This window comes from Poecile atricapillus, chromosome Z (assembly GCF_030490865.1).
Source record: "Poecile atricapillus isolate bPoeAtr1 chromosome Z, bPoeAtr1.hap1, whole genome shotgun sequence".
Classification (NCBI taxonomy): Eukaryota; Metazoa; Chordata; class Aves; order Passeriformes; family Paridae; genus Poecile; species Poecile atricapillus.
This window is the reverse complement of record NC_081289.1, coordinates 135,265,184-135,287,372: the sequence shown is the minus strand read 5'-3', so window position 1 is coordinate 135,287,372 and position 22,189 is coordinate 135,265,184. Positions and strand designations below refer to the sequence as shown.

The 22,189-nt window shown below is 39.5% G+C and overlaps 1 protein-coding gene across 1 annotated transcript in view; it reads right to left on the bottom strand.

Annotated features, from left to right (window-relative positions):
• ADAMTS12 (ADAM metallopeptidase with thrombospondin type 1 motif 12) overlaps positions 1 to 22,189 on the bottom strand; it is a 166,183-nt gene that overhangs the window by 82,888 nt on the left and 61,106 nt on the right. Inside the window, exon 4 of the mRNA XM_058827536.1 lies at positions 11,521 to 11,695. Within this exon, the coding sequence (XP_058683519.1) occupies positions 11,521 to 11,695 (175 nt within the window). The remainder of the gene's footprint in view (positions 1 to 11,520; positions 11,696 to 22,189) is intronic.

The window sequence follows — 22,189 nt, the reverse complement described above, 5'->3', positions numbered from 1 at the left end:
ATAGCCTTTTCTGAGAGTCCCATATTGCCAGAGCTATCTTAGCAGTGCTCCCTACAGCCTTCATCCACAGCAACTTTTGCACCCCCATTGCAACCCTCTCTACGGGCAGGATGCTCAGCTCTCCCCTCTGTTTTCTCCATGCCAAGCAGCAAGCCAGTAGCTAGCTGCAAACTCAGAAAGTTCTGCAAATCTAGAAGAAACAGCAACCTCCATATTGAGGAGGGCATATATAACATACTGGACCAAATAGTGTGATTAGACAGCAAATAAAGCTGCAATTCCAATGCAAAGGGGAATCCAGCACTGTCAGGCAGACACATTTTATCTGACAGCTATGTCTGCTTCACCCTGTCCAGTCTGTCACTGTCACTGTTTGCCCCCACCTCAGGATTTAGAAATAGGGCAGTACCAAAGCAATTTCTGTAGCAAGACCCAAGCCTACAAGAAAAGCAACTCTTACCATTTCACCCACTACCATGGAGTTTTGCTACATAAAAACCTCAAAAATTACAAATCAGTCTGAAGATGCCTATTGATAGTAATATTCAGAAATTATTTACCTGAACTAACAAAGCAAACAAATAAGTAATGTCATTTATTTTATAACAGAACTAATTAGCTGTTCTAACCGACTGCAAAAGCCCCTAGGTTTGATTTGTAACGTTACATGTATAGGACTTATATTTCAAATGCTTTTTTTCCCTTGCTTTTTTCTGAAATTATGAATAAAACAGCACTTTTTCCAGACATCACTCAAAGCTATCATGACTTATTTTCATTATGAAAGGACTGTGAGGAGCAAGATGAGCATGAGCCATTTTGTGTAAACAAGGGCAAAGGCTGGAGAGAATAGCTGGATCCTTGCCATCAGCCAGCCTTAGAAACACCCAAAATAAATACACACTTCCATAAAATACTGAAGGCTGTTCAGTCCTCTTGGTACTGTCACATGAGATGAAATTTAAAAGGAAGATGGGGAAAGGGACAGCACTGACTGGCAGGTGTCAACTTAGTGAAATTCTGTGCTCCATTTTCTCCATTTCTCAATCCTCTTGCACCTATCTGAAGATCTCCATGCTTGAGGTATGCTGCAGACATAGAGGCCACGTTCTCAAGAAAGCACCTCATCAAGAAACATTCCCTGCACTGAAGTTCACTACTCATAAAAAATAGCAACTATAATTCCTGAAACTTGACATCTCACTCTTAAATGTTCAAACCACAGTTCAAGAAGTATAAAGTACCCCAACTAAATTAATGTATGTCTACGATGTGAAAGAGAAACAGTTCTAGAAAGACCAACAGAATAGTTAAATAATGACTTTTAGTTAGTTTTGGTTTAGATTACAAAGGAAAATAAGAGAAAGGCAGTCTGGAATTAATATTGAACCAAAATGCTGTTCTTTCAAGGTTTCATATGATATCATTAACACTGCATATGCTATAACCTTCTTATCTCTGGACTTACACAACAGAGTTTATTTGGCTTCTCTCTGGACCAGCTGTTGTTTTTTCCATTCTATTTCTCCCTGTATTTAAAATACCACTCACACTAGTATGCCCAAAAAAAGAAAGCACATGCTAGCATTTTGAGGGGCCTCCTTGTCCCTGGCTGAGGCCAAACACCTTGTATATCAGATGATGTTACTAAGCAATACAGCCTTCAAAGATTCAGGCTCAGCCTCAACCCTGCTGTGCTTCTGCCACAAAGATCAGCACTTAAAGCACAGCTCCTACAGATGAGAACTTCCCCCCTGAAGAAGGAAAGGGGTTGGTCAGTCACCAGAATGAATTATGCTAATATGACATCTTGAAAATTTTAGACACATCCTTAGAAGCAAGTCCTATTAACAACATTTTCCAGCTTCACAACATTTTGAGAGATGACTGTTGAGGCTCTCCTGCTCTAACTTGGCACACAAGATTTCATTCCCCTGACTGAAGAGGCCCCCATACACAGACAACAGATATTGAAGCAGCAGAGCAGGGGCTTGGTGCTGCAGCTGGGGAGAGCTGATAGAGGCATCTGTACACTCCTGGAAAGAACAAGGGGAGGAACAGCATAAATCTCATCATCTCAGGGGAGGCAGCCAACAGCATCTCTGAGGTGAGATGTTAATAACTCCTGCATGAGCTATCCTGCTGGGACAACATCGGCTTCATGTGAGCCGTGTCACACTCAGCAGTTTGTGAATACCACTACAGAGCTAAGGGGTATTTCCAGTTTTAGCCAGAGCTTTGAGGACGATTATTTTCTTTTGATTCCAGTGTCCTATTAGACAGTGATTGCCAGAGGCACTATAACCTGTTGGATGTCATAAGCCCATTAATTTATTTGTATTTCTGTCAGGCATGGACTGGAGGTTCACCAGTAACACCAGGTTTAATTAACTGAACTCCCTGTGGTCACTACCCACAGAAAACTATGCCAGAATCCTTCAGAGACAGGAGCAATTGAGGCTTTCACACTAAAATGCCAAGAAGTTTGAAAGTGTTTGCTGAGAACTGGGTTTGAACTTTGAAATTTTCACTCCTGTGGAAAGAGAATCGAACAAAGCCCTGCCAACCACCTGGGCCTTTGGTTTTTTCTAAATTACAATTTCAGTTTTTATTTGCAAAAATTCCCTGGCTCCTATTCTCTCCAGGAAGCTTTAAGATGATAAAGATATGTAAATGCACTGGACCAGAAAGAGGAGAAAAATTCAGGTTTTACTGAAAGAAACATCCAGTTCACATTTATCATAAAACAGTATGATTAATTATAGCTTAAAGAGAGAAAAACATCCAAAAAATACATAATGATAAACAAAACCAAGTTACAACCCTAAGATGAGGAAAAGGTTATTTAGTAATTCATTCTCCAATATAAAGGCTATTTTTGCTTGGACAATTTTCAGCTGCCCGTAAACATCACCAGCCCAGGCTTTGCAGGAAATTCCCCTCTTTTACTGCCCTCCTTTCCTGTGACCTCCCTGATAGATGAAATTTCAACTCTCTCATCATCTTCCATTTACTCTGAGGAAGACCTGACTGAAAGAAGCACCTCACCATGGGCAATAGATGCAACTGGGATGCTGAAAAGAAAATGCCATAAAGCAGAGAGTGGTTCAGTGAATATTTTATCTGGAGAATGTCAGGCAAATAATGTCAGGCAAATCACGCAGAAAATGACAGGAATTATCCCTTTTTAAAACCACAGTATTTGAAAGAAGAGTTTGATTTAAATCCAAACTTCTACAGAGATGAAAGGAACCCAGACTAGGGTCTCAACAGACAACAGTACAGATCAGAGAGGAAGGAACTTGATTCAGCTTGTTTTAAAGTTTGGGCAGGAAAGAAACTTGTTTCTAATTTCAACTTTGGCAGAACAGGGGACAGGCTGAAGTTGTGTTTTAACTGTCTTTAAAAAGTATTTAAAATATAAAAAATGTGTCTTTCTGTAGCTTCAACTCAAAAGTTGTTCTTCAGACGAGCAAAATATTAGACCAAGACATTTTTTACAAGAAAGATTAATAACAGACATAAAAGTTTTGGACTTTTTCTTTTGCACAAACATTCTTTTTGGGACAGTGTTCCTTGAAATTGGTTAGAATAGCTTAGAAGAGACTTTCTGTAGCAGTCCAATTTATGTGTACAAAGACTTCATCACTGCTGTTCAAACAGCACAGGAACATCTACTTTTTTATTCAGCTAAGACACCTTATTACATGCTGTTTGCTGAAGTAAGTTTAGGTTGAGTATTTGCAAGAGAAAAATGTGGTAACTCTAAATGAGATCAGGGGGAGGGGCGTGGAAAAATCGATATTCTCTCCTATGCTCTTTCATAGAGAAACCTGCACATGCAAGAAAAGAGTTCCACAAAATCTTCAAATAAGTCCAGTACTTAAGGGCAACAAATAAAAACATTTCCTATACCTTTTAACATAGCAATCTTCTGTCCACCTTTTTTTGCACAAAGATGGATGTCTATTTCTTTGGGATAATTTAATTTTTTGGAAAAAAAAAAGGGTGTAATCTGTATGACCTTTCTGTAAACGGTGTCTTCCCAGTCTGTTATTTACATATAGTTTACTTCAGGCCAGTACATAAATAGCACAGGGGTGCAGAATATCTGTGCAGACCAAACAATTGTACACGGTGTGGGATAAATGCAGATGGGGCCTCACTTATCCCTAAGAAGGAGGGAGCATACAAGTTAACTGAAGTAGTAGTGGATAGAAAAAATAACCTTCCTAGTTATGCAGTTCCCCTCATTCCCAACTAACCATAAAGCTAAAATCTATGCTTAGAGGAATACTATGAATGCCTTTAAAGTACAATTGCTCCAAAAGTGTCTCCCCAGGCTCAAGAAAAATGGATCCAAGTTCAGGTAGCTGCTGGGACACAAAGAGTGGAAAACGCAGGCTGAAGCAAGGAGTAGGCAAGCTGCAAGGACATAGTGTTTCATGCAGAAAAACTGAACTTAGACACCTGTTTAAAGTAGGCCATCTACAACAGATGGCTCATCATATATATCCAACTCCAGAGAAACTGATTTTGGACACTGAGCCCATATCAGTTCACCAGCCCCACAGAATGAGTCCAGCACTTCTGAGAAGAACTGGAAATCTGTGATTTGCCTTGAAATAATAAGGTAATTGTAGTTTCTTATTAGAAGGTTCCCAGGGAGCTCAGTATGACTGAGAAATCAGGCCCTAACCAGACCGAAGGCTGAACATCTCTGCCAATACTACTCCATTAATGGATAGAGTGTTCTGAGCAAATTTTCAAACTCCTGCATCAGAAGTGTTTTACCAAATGCAACTTAGCTTTCTGCGTTTTCTATTTCTCCTGTGAAAATGTGGTTTACAATTATACAAGGCTATTGTTATTCTACAAAAGAAAAAAGGGATGGATGTGGTACATAACAGTTTAATTTTAAAGTGTACTCTGTACACTTTTAAAGTGCAAATTGCTCTCCATGCAGCAGCAATTGAATATTTACATTACCAAGGCATTTGTTTACCAAATCAATTGCTAAATTCAAGAAGTGCAATAGCATCAGACACAGTTTGACAAAGAAAGCAATAGGTACAGAGCAAAAGCACAAAATAATCCTCTAAACCGGTACTCAGTTAGCCATGCTGAATTAAGTTAGCCTAGATGCAGACTGAGACTCCTCAATCTGATGAGTAGTTAAGCAAATTTTCAATGAAGACACAGAAGAGATCACAGACTACCCTTAAAACTGCAGGAAATCAAGCACAGTAAGCAAGCATGGTGTAGCAAGCACTATTTCTTTCCAGTGGCACAGTTACTGAACAGAAAGACTGGAGAATCACAATGAAGAGAAACTTTTCCCTCCTTATAGGTTTGATTCACATTATTTGGAAAATGGCTTGTCACAGAACTTTAAAGTTTATTCAGTCTTTGAGTGAGGTAGTGTATATGATGCCTTTGGCAACAAGTAATAATTATGTCCTTGTAACAACAATCCTGCGTTACTGCATTTTCTCCCTCCTCTTGCATAATACGAGCACTTAGGGAATTCACCTTGCTTCAGTTAATAGAAGCAAGTGAAATAATGAAAGTAAAATTCCATCAGAAAAGAAAATGAGAAAATAATCAGGGATTGGGAAAGCATTGCCAGCATTGAACCATCTTAGGCTCTTGCTCAGCATAAACTTTGATACATTTGGGTAAACCTCTAGTTTTGACTCCTCACTCATTTAACTGGAGAGGAAGAATGACAGAAAACACAGTATTTTATTCCCTTCTCCTCTACCTGTACTGAGAGCAACTAAAAAACCTCCAGGGTATTCCTGAAAACCAAAAGGAAGTTAGAATCTTTTGGTTTCATTCCACGAGGTTGATTGGGGAGGGGGGAAGTGTTTTGATACCAGTTAGCAGCAATTGTCTCATTGACTGATATGATAAACCAATTCTCATGTCTTTATTTCCCAGGTGCCCCACCTCTGAAATGCTAAATATTGCTGTCCACACAAGGAGGCACTCACTTTTTTCAGTTCAGTGCGAACTGTTTCAGAGATGAGAGATACTCCGTGCTCTTCTGCAAGCTGCTTGCTTCATTGTTCCACCTTTACAACAGAGGTCATTCTGACTGAATGTCCCTATTTGCTCTTTTTTTCATGACAAACATCTCACAAACAGCTTAGAAAAGCCAGTTGTAGGAAGAAGAGCCATGCAGGGAGGAAGGTGCTCCTCTCTAAACTGAGGCTGAATTAAACTCGCTTACTAAATTTCAATGCGCAAACTTACCATCCTATGAATAATAGCCTCCATGTCCTGGAGAAACCAAGCTAATTAAGCTGAATTATAACCAATGTGCTTAAATACAGGATAAACAAATACTGGGACATTACCAGCAACTCTCTTTAAAAGCAACAGAAGTGACAGAGTCTCTACCAGGAGTTCTGAGCTTACAACCAGGAGCCCAAGTGAAGCTGTTTACACCACAATGTCCTTCTAAAATAAAAGAAGATAGGTTATCACTTGAGAATAAAACATTGCCCTGGTTTATTTTCCCCCTCCTTCTTCAAGTGATTAAAGGAAGGATTTCAGGGTCAAAAGCTAGTATTACTAGTTCATCCTGTACACTTGTAAGCATAAAAACTGAAGAGAAGCTTTTGGCAGTATCATGTTAATCATCAAAAAGCAAGACCATGATTGAACAAAGTCCCCTAGTTAGACATAGGAGGTACAACAGGTAGTCACTGTCTGAAACAGCTCAAAGGCAGTCTAAACTTCTGTTAAATGAATTATGCCATCATCACTCAAATATACTTAAATCAAAATACTTTAAAAACAGTTTTGCACAGACAATGTGAAAAGAAGCTCTGTTTCTTTAATTCCCTCTCCCCTCCTCATCATTTTACACAGCAGCCAGACCGTTCTCTCCTTTCTTCCACCCCAGCTTTATTCCATCACAGTTCCAATTTTGGAGCAAAATTGCTCCAAATGCAAAAAATCAGTTTTAAGATGCGTAACTTCTCTGCAGACAAGGAGTTGGAGACCCACATCAAATCCAAACTAATCCTAACTTCTGATCTATCAAATCCTTCAATGCCAAAATGAGGGTAAAAATAAATGACAATTTTTTCTTACACCTAAGGCTCCAATTAAATATTCTTAGTGATCTATTTTAATATCCTAAACCTTTCACTCTACAGTTATATATATCACAGCCTTCTGCAGCAATCACTGAGCTGCAATCTGAATACACTTAACTGCCCTCACCCTCTGAACAACAGCAGCCTGGCCTTCTCTCCAGTCCAAGAAAAATAAGTCCATCTGTTTATATCAGTCCCCTCTTAGTAGCATTTAGGAAGAGTTTCATTACATCACAGCATTTTCACTTGCAAACTTCACAAAATCTCTCTTATTTTGAAGGTCACAAACAAAAACAATACCTCATGTCAGGCTGAAGGTATGAAAAAATGAAAACAAGCAGAAGAAATGGGACATCACCTCTTTTTCTGTAGAAGGTAGGATAATTTCTTTGCCCTTACATTATATCTCAGAGCACTGTCAAGTTTTTAAAATAACCTATTTAGAAAAATTAAACAAGTTCCTGGATCTTCAGTTTCCTCTCCTGTGGGTACAAAGTATTAGAGAGGGTTTTTTTATAAGGCATAGGGATACTTTTCATTTATCTTTTCTATTTCTCCCACATATTTGAAATAGTACAGTAAGACAGTACTAGCAGTGTCCAGTACAGTTATGCTGCTTTCAAGATTAGTAGCTTAGCTTTCATGCAGCTAATGACTGAGTCAGTTGGCATTTGCCTGAGCAGCAATGGCAGTGTGCAGCACAAACATAAGTTCTAATTTATGCAATTTACTGCAATGATTTTTCTCCAAGTATCTGAAAATGTTAAAGGTAATGCCAATTATAAAGTAATCAATGTAATCATTGCAAGACTACAGGAAAGTCACTGATTCTAAAGTATTATTGCATGTAGGCGAGACCAGTAACAAGCAGGTTGAACCCTGGATATTCATGCAGTTGTTTCCACAGTAAAAGTTGTTGCACAAGGCTTCTTCCAAGAGACACAAATCTTGCACTAAAAAAAATCAAACCTAGAAGAAGACTTTACTGGAGGTCTGCATCGTCTCCCTATTCCCTCCCTTAGTAATTCCCTTACTTTGATGTTGTCAGTATAACTAGTCTTTATATTTCTGTCTGACAGACACGTTAGTTTCTGATTAAAAGATTTGTAGTATCACCACTCAACTCTGTGCACTGTGCATGACTTGTGAACATCCAGGTGATTCAACTTCTTCAAGCAAAAATCATCACTACACTTTAACTGAATACACACCTAGAGTAAGTCACAGAAATAACTCAGCCATCATAGTTCAATTTAAAAAAGCTTAACAAACTCAGAGCTCAAATAAACAACTGCAGACACTCTGCATGATGAATCTCAGCCCACAAGGTAAAAATACCTGAACACTAGCTTCTGTAAGACATACAGCAGGCAACTCTTCATCAGCTAAGCCCTAGCTCAGTGGTTGCTCAGGGTTGAAAACACAAAATTGAGTTTAACCTATAAAATAGAATTGGTTTTAACAGTTAACTGTGAACTGCAAACTGCAAATGCTTTGCCTTGAAGTGATCCCAAAAGGCATTATTCTAAGCTGTCAGTGATGTCATGTGGATGTACAACCTTTCTGGCACCACCCTCAAAAGCGTGAAATACATGAAATCCTGAAAAGGTGGTAGAGTCAACTTACTACCCTTAAAATATATTTATGCACAAAGTATTTAACAAAGACAAAGCAGTGAATACATTTGGCACAGAAAACAATAATTGTATCACTTTCCATCTTTTTTCTGTATTTCACTTCTAACAAGAGCAACTGCTCTGACAATGCGCAGTATCTATAGAAGACGACACTGAATTTTTTCTTCTATCCCTGTTGAAAAGCTGGCTACTCAGAAATGACATAACAAAACACAGAATGGCTTGGTTTGGAAGGGACCTAAAAGATCATCTACTTTCAATCCCCTGCCATGGGAAGGGACATATTCCACTAGACAAAGTTGCTCAGAGCTCCATGCAGCCTGGCCTTCAACACTTCCAGGGAAGGCACATTCACAACTTCTCTGGGCAACCTGTTCGAGAGCTTCACCACCCTCGAGATAAAGAATTTTTTGCTATTATCTAAATCTACTCTCTTTCAGTTTAAAGTAATTTTCCCTTGTACTATCACTCCAAGTCCTTGTAAAAAGTCTTTTTCCATCCTTCTTGCAGGCTCCCTTCTGGTACTGGAAGATCACAGTTAGTTCACTCCAAAGACTTTTTTTCTCCAGGGTGAAAAATGCTCCACCCCTCATCCTGATGTTCCTCCTCTGTGCTGGCTCCAGCAGGTCCCTGTCCCTCCTGTACAGGGACCCCAGCTCTGGATGCTCCAGCTGGGTCTCAGCAGAGCAGAGCAGAGGGGCAGAATCCCCTCCCTCCCCTGCTGCCCACGGGGCTCTGGATGCAGCCCAGGACACATAACAAGAAGACATTAAGGCCTTTTGAGGAATCTGTAATGGTTATATGCTGTCACACAAAGGGCAAAATATAATGAAGGAAATGGTTTTACCCCCATGGACTTTTCCACACTGATTCTTTGACTTTCATGATAGCCAAGAATGCTATTTGGTCAAAAGCAGATATTACCTCTAAAGGCTGTCCGGCTCAGTTAAAAACAGAAACATAAATTATAGCTTACTACTTTGTTGGTTCATAACCAACCTTTGTTTGCCTGCAATATGATGAACATGCTATCACCAGAAATTCATTCACTTTGGAATGAATGGCATCAGACAGGGAGTTTATATCGACAAGCCTATTAGAGCAGACTTAGATATCTATCTAAGTGATGCAGGGAAGTTATGCCCTTTTTCTGGAGTGTCCAGGTACAGCCAGTCTTCTGTCTCATTCTGCATGACTTTGAAGAAAGACACAAGAGGCAAAAAGTGAGAGGTAGAAAGAAAATAAGAAGACCATAGTACACAGCATGTTCCCAAGGATCTCCTATCTTCTCTCCACACTTAAAATTAATGCATTTTTTAAATAATTATGTTATTTCATCCATAAAAGAAACCTGGAAGACAGTAGGCAAGAACAACTTCCTCATTCTTCACAGGTAAATCTAAAGCAATTTCTCTTGTCTAGACCAGCAGTCATCAGAAGGAATGAAAATTCAGGGAGCTATTTGAAACTGACACCGATATAAACATCACCTTTAGACACTCCTGGTTTTTCAAATCCAGGGTTATTTTCTATTAAGTAGGTATATATTTTTATTTGATGAATAACAAAATGCAGCAACATTCATATTAATTTTTATGGCTTCTCCTTAACTTTACCTTCCTGGTATCACAGAAGATTGAGTAACTCTCCCCACCACCTTTCTCATGTTTTTCCCATTACCATTTTGCACTACCTTGGGCCAGAAAGCAAGAAGTGCAATTCAGGTCTGTGACCAGAAATATATGGGGGTCAAGCTGTTCTTTGCTTCTTTAATTTACCAATCCATATTACACAGCAGTAGAACTTCACCAGCAGTCATGATTGGGGATTAAAAATTCCTACATTCCTCCTTTCATTTCCTATTCCTGGAAAGGAACCAACTTCTCTTAAACCACTGACCTGTGAAAGACAGAAACACATTCCTGTGTATTCTGCAGCTCTACTTGTATGCAACTCAGGCCTTAGGTCATGTAGGTAACCACTGATTCATCCCTACCAATACTATGCCTGTCTAAAGTTTGGTGCAGACTCAGATTCAAGGCCTCAAACATCAGAGAACCAATACAAAATCTGTACATTTTTGGTGTGAAATAAATCAAAGAAATTATTTTACTAAATAAAGGAACTAATTTTGTAATTATGAGATGACATCTACACTCTAGGTATACTCTTCCTTTCCAGCATAGTGTATTAGTTTGTATTTTCACAAAAGACATGATCCTGAGTATTACTGCACCAATATTTAAGCTATTTTTACTTCTACAAAAAAAAATCTTGCTGTTGATGCCCTGTACTTCACTTTCAGAATAACTAAATAAAACTCTTTAAATAATCTGCTAACAATCACAGAAAATTTAGAAATCCTAAATTTAAACCATGGATTAGAGGGGAGTTATTTTATGCTGAAGACAGAATTCACACGGAATGAGAACATTTTATTAAAAATAATACTAACTGCAAATCTTATCCCAAAACTCCTCAGGGATTCAAGTTTCAACCTCACTGAACAGTTCTGGTTGGAGAAAAATTGAGGGGTAGAAAGGATCAGTGGTGTCAAAAACATATCTCAGTAGTCATAAGGAATATTTAACTCATCAGAAAGGAACTCAGATGGGTGGCTCCTGTGGTGTTTTGATTGAGATACTCTCATTTTGCATAATCTTTTCTTACAGAATTTTAAAAAGCCTGGCAGAAGGAAAGACACACACCACTGGAAAATATCTGCTTAAAAAGATTCAGAAAGCAAATAGGCAGAAATCCAGCAAAATTAGTACCATTCAGTCCACATGCTCGTTCCTTTTCCATCGGGATGGCTCGTCTTCTCCTTAAAGCATTTTGAAGGTTATCTGCACCATAGATAATATGAGGATGGGATGTTCCCTCCTTGTGTGGATGCTTTTTAATGGGTTCAATGAAGTAATCCCCATGGGGCAGATGGAAATATCCAGTCTGAAAATAAACACAAAAGAGTTAATCTCTTCTGTTCAGTACTAGAAGTCAAAAATATACTCTTCATACCACCAATCCCAAGCTTTCCTCATAAGCCAGTGATTACACTGGAGAAATATGAACACAACAGGTTTTCAGTATTTATTTTGCTGCATACATCTAGGCTGTTTCATACCTCACAGCCATTACAATCCAACGGGAAACAGAAAAAATATCTCCTTCCTAATAACCTGAAACTGAGGCAAAGACTCTCATATTTTTACAAAGCCACTAAAAGGTCAAAAGTTGATTTGCCAAACATGATGCATGAGGAAGAGCTGCATCTTGTTCTTCTGGTGTTTTGCATCCATTCCCCAGAGATCAAGACCAGAATAGAAGCTGTTTCATAAGCGCAAATCGAAATTCTGTTCCCAGCTGCAGTCCCACAATCAATTACCTAACCCATGAGACGGGCTGGACTGTGTGGTCCATGTTTGACTCAGACTACAAACCCTCACTGGCGCCCAGGCCAACGCTACAATGGAAGAAATAAGAAGTTTTTTTGTGAATTGGCAAGCCATTAAGAACATCCAGTAGATCAGCTAACAAAGGCTGCAACATTTCACATGCTGAAATTTTTGTATCAGCCTCCCTGCTTTGCCTAAGCGACAGGGCCCTTGATACCCATCTGGACTGCACAGGCTCCTTTTTCACCTCACTCTGCCATGATCCAGGACACACTTCCAACCAGGCATGGCCTCGTCCCATTGTGTCTCAGCATTTTGGCAGGGACTGCAAACACTGCACAACCATTGCATTGTCCTTCCACATCAAGATATATGGAGCAGTATTAAATCTAAAAGCTAAGGATCTACTGACAACCCAGACCACATTGAGGATGTGACAGGAGGCTGGGGTATTCCAGACTTATGGCTTTGTTTCCTCTTCACTTTCTTGCTGGGGCCAGTGCACCCCTCTTAGCCTGTTCTGGAAGAGGGAAAAAAATGCAGTAACACTCTGTTCCTGCAGCTGCTTTATTCAAACACAGAATGACAGACAAATTTTAAAATCTTTTTAAATACTCCAAAGCCTTAGGGTTCTTCTGGATGGTTGGGAAAGTCAGCATGAGGCAAAGATATGTGAATGAAAGAAAATCACTCCTATAAAACTATAAAATAACCATGGGCTCTACTTAACAATGAGACAAAGGGCAGCTCCGTGAGATACCTTCCGCCTCCACACTGATTGCCACAGGCCCAATACATCCCACAGCAAACTTGTGCAAATAAATAACTGTGACTGTCATTTTGCAGTTTACCCAACAGTTCTGAAGATCAGAAATGCTTTTTTTCCAATGGAAGACAAAGTTTAAAGCCAGAGGTTAGCATTGGTTTGAAGTTGTGTTTATATCCCTAAAGCATCAAAGGTTCAGGACTCATAGTCACAGGTGTTTGTTCATCTGGGATAAGAGCTACTGCCTGTATGGGTTTTGTTTTATTTTTGAGAAAAAAGAGACTGAGACTCCTGATTACTAAACAACATACAAAAAATGTTTATGTTTCTCTTTAAATCATAAATCAATGAGTATGACCAGAGTCATACTACAGAACCAACAGTTTTATCCATGTTCACATTGAATAAAACTGTTAGGAAGAGTGAATCCATACAGCAAGAATGCATCTACAGTGGTCAGACCATGAAATCTGTGATCTGGATTTCCTCATTCTACTCAGGGAATCAATGCACCTTCACAAATCCTTGCCCATTCCTTTTCATTCCACAGGATTCAATCTTTCCTGGATATTTGTGATTTGTGACTGGATTATTTGATTATTTTGTGGGGTTTTAAGCCAGTTGGGACCAGGGAGAACTAGCCATCTTCACTTGCAGACCCTGATTTTTTTAAAGCAAGTGTCAATTGTCACTGGATTATTGTGTCAAGGTCTATCTGCAACAAAAAAGGCCATATAACTATAAAAGGTGAAGCAATCCTATCAGTGGTAAACTCAAGCTCTTTCATCAATGCTTGCATGTTAAAATTCAGCTGTCTATCCAAGCTGTATGGAGCAGGGAAAAGAGCAAAACTTCATTATATGAATGTGACTGTAAAAGCCCATTTCCAGCACACAGGGGCTCTCCAAAAGCTTCCAGAGACTTCCAGCATTTACTGAACTCTTGTTTTGCATTTGCACTTTCACCCTGCACAGGCTATCCACCAAGAAATTAAATGCTGACACTAACTGAGACCAAAGAAAAAAAAAAAGACCAATCTTCACATTAAACTTACTTCAAAGCACTGAGGATTGGCAAAATTCCCTTTGCTGATTAAATACATCTTTAGTTTTGCTCTTCATAGCTTTTCTTTTCTGACTCACAAATATAACAGCAAGAATTTTTCATTTAAAGTCCAACAGATTTCAAGCTATGTAAGTACAATATAATTTTTTTTCTGAGGAGTTTGTAGCTTGACCTGCTTTTGACTGCATTCACACAGCCTCAAAATACACAAAGGAGGGCAGTTATGAAAGCCTCATCAGAAAAAAGCCAATCATATTTACATTTATGAAAGGGTTTAGTTATCACCACAGAAAAAAATGACTGCAGAGAAGTTTTCCACGTTTGAACTTCCTTATGAAAAGCTACCATGTAATACAGCAACAGAAATAGTCAGAAAATAGGGGTGGGGGGTGTGTGTTTGTTTGGGGGGGTATGTGTTTCTCTCAAAGCCTACAGGTGAAAATCTACAAATCTATCACAGCAGTTTTTGTAAACTGTTGTTCTCCCCTCTTTCAAATCTCACTCTTTGCCCTCAGATTCTGACATGCTGTGGCTGCAAATGTTTACCATATTGTATTTGGGAGGGCTGCTACATCATTTAATGGGATTTTTAATTCATGTGCCTCATTATTTTGACACAAACAGCTCCCTGAATACATCACATCTCCTACACTGCATGTCACTCGCCAAAAGGATAATGATGATCCTAGGACACTTCTGACCAAAAGTTTTCAACCAACTGTTTTGATTTCACTAGAATCTACATTTTCCAGTGGAAAGCACATATTTTTCACATACTTCTTTTGGTCAAAAGCTTGGGGATTTATCAAAATACATTTTCTGGCATATTTTTTTCTAATCAGTTCCATGTGGGAAGCTGAAGCTGAGTCCTGTGGGAAAGGAAAGAGCAGCTTTACCCTTGGCTATGGTTTTGAAATTCTAATACTACCCCAGACATGAGGGCCTGGAATTAGTGGGTGTCCGTATAAAAAGGGAGGGAAAAACTACAATCTGTAGTCTACAGTTACAATAACTGAATCTGTTGATAATAATGAAAAAAAAAAATCTGTAGTGAGAACAGTAACTCCTTGAAACCATACAATATTTCTGACAACAAATTTCATACAATATTTTTGAAAACAGGACAGTGTCAGAATCTGAAAATACAGTAAGTTTTAGAAGCAACATGAAACAAAAAGAAGAGGACAAAATCCTGGTTTTACCTTTAGGTACTTTGCTCCAGATGTTTATTATAACTGTAATACATGGTAAGAGAAATTAGGTTTGAATACAAGAATTAAAGAAAAAATCGTGGCATATGAAACATGCACTACCAGAGAACTGCAGCTGCAAATAATCTAAACTGAGCTGGTGAAGTAAATGATCTGTTAGCATTACACACACTAAATTTATATTAGCTAATCACTTAGTTCCTTTCTGTATGTCCCTTTTTTCCCCATGGATCTTTCTTTTTGAATTTCTCATCTGTTCCTATTTCAGCTAAAAGAAAAACCTAGCATCCAGATGAGATTTTTCACTATATCCTAAGACAGAGCTAGAAAAAAAAATACACCTGCCATGATGTCACTCAGAACAGAAAGAGGTTGGGGTTTTCAGGTACTGGGTAATTTGATTAGACTTTTATGAACACAACCCACAGAAGAGGAGAGCACTCTAACTCTTACACACTTCTACAGAAAAAAACTATGCGTTTAGCATGACTTAGTGAAGAAGGTGTTGTGATGATGAAACACAGCCTTGTGGTTTAAAACAGCTTTGGTCTGAAATTAAAATCTCTTTTTTTAGGACAAAGTAAGTAGAAGAACAGAATACTATCATTCCATGAGATTTTACTTTCTTTTTCACGCTTGCTATAATATTTTAGGAACTGCCAGATAACTGGCCAGAGGTGCAGAGTTAAGCCCTAGACAATGTGGACTCAGAAAGTTCAGATTCAGAGGACAAGGAGGAAAACAGCCAAATTTACAGCAAGATGGACCTTTTTGGGAGAAAATAAGGTATCTGGAGAGGAAGGATTTCCTGACATCCTCCAGTTCCCAGGTTCCTAAGGGACAGACATCAGTTCTGGATACTTCAAGAGAGATGTGTCTTTCTGGCTGGCGGCATACCCTTAGCAAAGGAGAGAAATCAAGTCTCTAGGGCCATGCCTATCAGCTACCATACAACTACTTAAAATACACAATCACTCAGCTGAGAGACTTGGCAGAGAATCAATACTCTGGGTTATAGCACCAGCTTGATGGTGACCACACTCAACTTCATTTATTTTTTTCACACTTCCTGGATGTAAGTTATCTAGGATAAGTCTTAAGAAACTAAGGCATTAAAAACCCCCAGCTTTTGTAAAAACATGTAAGAGGAGCAAACAGTTCAAAATATGTCTTCGTTTGTCCCTCTGCTGTGACACAGACATAGTTCATTAAATAATTTTCAACTGTGAATCACTTCTATGGACCTTGAACTCAATGCAAGCTTTGCATCGCACACAGAATCTGAAGCAGCCTAGGTACACTAATTTCTACTGAAAGAAATTCTCTGTGAAACTAATCTTCTGTAGGGACTGCAGCATGCTCACTTGAAAATGTACAACTTGGAACACACCATTTTAAAAGACATCTTTCTTCATGCTTCATTCAGGTCCTGGCATCCTCCACTCACATCTTTATTGTCCATCCTAAGAACATCTATTATTTCTTGTGTTTTGTGACTTTCCTTAAGAATAAACAGTCCACTTGTGAGTTCCCTGTTGCTGCAGCTTTCTACAATATTTGCACTGTAGAAATACCACGTCTCCTTTTCTCATTGCAGGAGATCCACAAATGATGATAATTGCCTGGCCATTAAGTTTCTTTGAGCCTTGTTAGGTAGCATCTCTGCAGCTTTGAATTCCAGCGGTTCATGAAGAACATGAAGCTCCTGCCTCTGTAACTGTGCCCAGCAGCAGTCACTTCATGTTGTCCAGCTCCTTTCCACGTTCTCACTATACTTTTTGAAGTCCCCTTGGATCCACACAAGCCAAAACTGTCCTTCTTTGCTACACTTAAAGCTCAGACTATTAAATTCCAACAGAGTAGAACTTTTTTGCCCACTAGAGTACTAGCAACTGGACATTTTTGTGGTCTTGAAATAGAGCAAAGATAGTATTTAATAAATTTTACTCAGCTCTCAATGCTGGTTATAGTAAGCTGAAACAAGGTGTGTTTGCCAAAAGCTGAGCATCCAGCAGGTATATGACATGGCAATTACTGATTCATAATTCATTAACTCAATCTTCTTCTATTTACCAGTGTGATTCTCACACTGCTACTGAGACAGACCACCAAGGACTGCCCGAAGTCCAGACTCTGAAGATCTGAGGCTCCTTCTGTCAGTACTGCCTTGTTGCTCAGTTGCTGCTGAGTCCCCTGGGTCTTTGAGGAAGACAAGGCCACAGTTCTTTGGGCTGCCTGGTCTGGTGACACCTCTGGGTGAGGTGACAGCCCACCAGCACAGCCCAGGTGCATGGTCCCTCACCAGTGCTCTGAGCCACACAGCAAGTTATATCAGTTGAAGATGTTACCTTGAGAATTAAATATGCCCAGATGAGTTTCCTCCTGCAAAAGGCAGCTAGGTCATACTGGCACTGCATCAAGCAAGGACTATGAAAAAGTAATAAGGCCTCAAGCTCTACCAGGCTGAATATAATAGCAAGCTAAATATAACTCTGAAAATCAATCAGCTTTGCTATCCAGCTTTAAGGATGCTCTTTGGTGAACAATAATGTATCCTTTATGAGATTTTTTTTCTATTCCTCATATTTATGCTTTCCCCTTCCCCTTTCCCCTCCTCCCCTGTTTTTATATTAGAAGACTTAATGGCAACTACTGGGGAGAAAAGTAACAAAAAACCCCACTGCTTTTCCAAGAGCAAGAGGCTTACTCTGACTTTAGTCCCAGGAGAGTGAGATTATCAAGTTTTTATTTCATTTGGGATCAAAAAACAACTCATGCAAGTGTTACTGTTCTGAGACAAAACAAAGAGTTTGCCCAATTCCTCCAAAGAGAGTTTGGGAGAGTAAGAAAAAACAACAGCTGTTTTCTTCATGGAAAATACTCTTGGAATATCTCACTCTAATTTTTCTAATCAAATTTGTTCAGAAAGCACTGTATCTGAGGGCTTATGTTGTACAAACTGGGGATTTTTATCTTATTAATATGAAAACTGCCTTTCATGAAAATGCAAATTAACTACATAAAAATAGTTTGTACTTCTCAGCATTTGAAATCCCCTCTGACACTTTGAATGAGAAGTTTTGAGACTTTGATTTGAAACCCAATACATTTCCACAGTTTGCAAAACAGATTATATTTGATGAGTTAAAGCCTACCTAATGCTGAACAGTAAAGATTTAACACCAGATTGTTAAGAGGTTTTGTGCCTAAGCAGTGCTTTCTATTAAGAATGAAAAGACAGACAAGAGGATTCACAAAGCAGACATGATCTCTAATCACAAAGACAGAAAGCACCATGGTTGTTTTGGCTTCCTGCTCACTTACATTCTAAAACTAATTTCAAGCCAGTGAGCATGACAGTGTTAATACTGCGGAGTTCAAACTTTATTAGAGAATAACTAAATGCAAACATTTGATCAAATGACAAGTGACTTTGTTTCTACTGACAAGTATTGTTTGTATTACTGTGACCTACAGGACCCCCAGTCAACAGCTAGCAAGCAGAGATACAAATGATGACAGCTGCCACAACGTGTGCAGATCGATGGAAGAAAGCACAATTATCCCATTTTCCAGTGGATGAAAGTCTGTCAGGAACTTTACTTCTCTCAACAGTAAAGCAAGAGAAGGTCACAGCCAAACTTATTCCTCCTTGTAGAAACTATTTTTCTTGATGAAAAAGAAGTCTGTGAGGAAAATCAACATCAGACTGACCCATCTGTTGATGCTCTTCTCCTCCTTTCACTCTGTTCAGCCCAAAACCAAGAAGTGCTGTTAGAAGCAGACAATCTATTTTAGGTCTGCACATCATAGGTGTGTTGAGAGAGGAGGATTCTGCCTCTCCTTCCTCCAAACTCAGAAGCTTCACAGCACAGACAGGACTGAGGAATGAATTTCAGCATGCCATTGAAGTGTCATGCCATCACTTATCATCAGTGTCATTTCAAGGTGACTTTAAAGGCAGCCCATACTGACGTCCTTAGCCTCTTCTTTACTTACCACCCATGTTTCCAAAGCCTTTCCAGAAGGAGACTTTCCATTACCAAAGGAGCAGCACTGACATGGGAGAATCTTCTAATGAATCCATGAGGAGTCATGGATTCTGCTCAACAACTGCAGCTTGAAACGCACTGCCCTTGTTTCCAGGGCAGTGTGCGCATGCAGCTGCTCCATTTGCTCTGCACAGCCTTGTGACAGCCTGAGCCATGCTCAAGCTGCAGCTTGTTGTGCTATCCCTGGGGATGAATGAAGGGGGAGGGAGCTTATCAAAACCAAATACCTTACAAAAGAGGAAAATTCAGTCCTGGCTGAGGGCAGCTGCAGAGGGCAGCTGCAGCAAGTGAGTGACACATTACAGCAAAAAGGTTATTTTGCACCACAAACTAGTCTCAGTTTAGAAAAGGACTGAAAGTCGGAACTGAGATATGGAAGGAGAGGGGAGAAGAAATTAAATGAAACTATAAAAACAAGATTCAAACTGAGATCCAGGACAAAGTGTAGTCTCTAGAGCACAGCTCATGCTTAGCATGTGCCACTCTGGGAACCAGCATGATGGTAACTGGCAATCACAGTGTGATGAGCTAAACTCCTTCTGGCCTGGGATAAAGCACATACCAAATACTTGACTTTCCTGGTTATTTCTGTCAGCCTGAGTATGGAGAACGATTCATGTTTTCATGACTGCATCTGGCATACCACCATAAATGTTTTTACAAATCTAGTATGAATCCCAGCTCCCTCTCATACATACCAAACCTGGAGGCTGACCTGATTCAGCACTGGATTCAGGTCAGTTTGAAAGCAAGAAGCATTTGTGTTAGCTCTGAATGTAATGTGAATCCTCCTTGAAGCCTGAATTCTGACTGACAGTCATCCCCATTAATATGAGAAGTACAGTGCACACACTTATAGATCATCAAATTTACCTGTGCACACAAGACACTACAGCTCACAGGCAGAAAATCAACTTCTCTCTCAGAGCTGCAGAGAGATGACCTGTACTGTGAAATACAAGTTGTGCAAAAAGCCCACAGTAAAACAAAAAGCCTGCAAGACAAACAAATACTCCTTAATCTACTAACAATCAAGTTTCTGCTCAAAACTTGGCAGGACATTCTCAATAAAAACCAAATCAAATTTGATACAAAACCAGTAACTCAGTAAACTACTTAGACTAGCTTAAAAACTCTGGTAATTTCAAGGACTCTTCTGCTAGGAGAGTGATCTGATGAAATGTCAGGGGTGTCTGAGGTGATGAATACTTTAAAGTGCTTCTGAAGCTGGTGGGAAATCAACAAGTTCAACACTTTCCAGAGAAAGGCTGTGTATAATAAGCACCTAAAAAGGCTGGAAGACAGACAACATGGGGAAGCAGCAAGTGGCACAGACAATCCAGAGAGCTCCTGCCTCTTTGTCCCAGCAAAAAAGGTAGGGAGCTTCTAAACAAGCTGGGAGGAAACAAAACATTTTTTCACCCAAATCAGGAGGTCCACATGCCTCTTATGCTGGGACCCCAGCTCTGGATGCAGTGATCCAGGTGGGTCACACCAAAGCAGAGCAGAGCAGAGCAGAGCAGAGCAGAGCAGAGCAGAGCAGGGCAGGGCAGAGCAGAGCAGAGCAGGGCAGAGCAGAGCAGAGCAGAGCAGAGCAGGGCAGAGCAGGGCAGAGCAGGGCAGAGCAGGGCAGAGCAGGGCAGAGCAGAGGGGCAGAATCCCCTCCCTCCCCTGCTGCCCACGGGCTTCTGGATGAAACAGTTGGGTTCTGGGCCAAACATTTGGTCTCTCCTGTTTAGAAACAAGGATGTCATGTGGCACAGTGTCAAATGCTTTTCTCAAGTTGTCTTAGATGCCACAAAAAACTGGAAATCAGAAATGTTTTAGAGACATACCAGAAATGGCTGGATAAATCTATGTAGGGAAGATTAGGCCCTCATTTTTGAATAGAAAAATACCAGCTGCAGCTCAGAAACATACTATATGTCAAGGAGATATTCCTACTTTCCAGCCTTCTTTTATGCCTCTTGCCAGGAATCTGCTATTGATCATGATCTCCTTCTGAAAGTCAGTCATATACTCAACAAAGCCAAGGGAAAATTAAAACCCTCCACCAAGAAGGAAATCTCAGTCTGCTGCTCAGATGCTGTCACCGCAGGAGCTATTTAGTAGAAAAAGAGGCTTTCTTGGTTGAGTGCTCTTCACTGTCTTTGCAGTCCAAAGGGCTTGTTCCTATTGTACCTTTCGTGCTCCAGATTTCCATTTCCTTGAAGCTGAGACATCAGCCTGAGATACCCTCCAGGGATGTCAGAGCAGAACATGCATATACCTCTCTCATGTCAGATTAATCCTTCTTGTCCCAAACTAGCCATGGACAGGCTGGGCTTTTGGGCTGACCTTGTACTCCCACAGGTCCTAGATCCTCATGCAAGCAGCAACCACTTCTTTTAGAAGTGTCCACTGTACAAACCACTCTTGGGAAATACGCTTTTGTCTGCCTGTAAAAAGAAAATATCTTAGTTGTAGAAGTCACCCATGAGTTCAAAGGATCAAAGGATATGGTTTCAGTCTAAAAATTATTCATTTAAGATTTCCATTTCACACTGTTTTGGTATGTGTGGGTTTTTTATTTGTAAACTATTTCTGTAAAATAAACTATTTTTGATGGTTGAAAAAGATTACTGGTTTTATTTCAAACTGACAAGAATTACACCTTCCATCAAAATCATTCTTTTATCTGCAAAGAGATTGGTTTCACTGTTTTGGAAATACAACACTTTTTGCAATAAAAGCATTTCATTTTGTCTTAAAAGCAGCAGTCAGCCTTTCATGTTTGAATGCAGTATGCCGTAGCACTAAAAAAAAAAAAAAAAAAAAAAAAAGGCCAAAATAGAAAAGAATTGAGCTATTTATCAGAGAAAAAATTGCAATAAGACATTCTTTGGAACCAAGCAGGTGAGGAAAATTATTCTGCTATAATAATAAAAGGATTCATTTTCTTTCTGTTAAAGTTC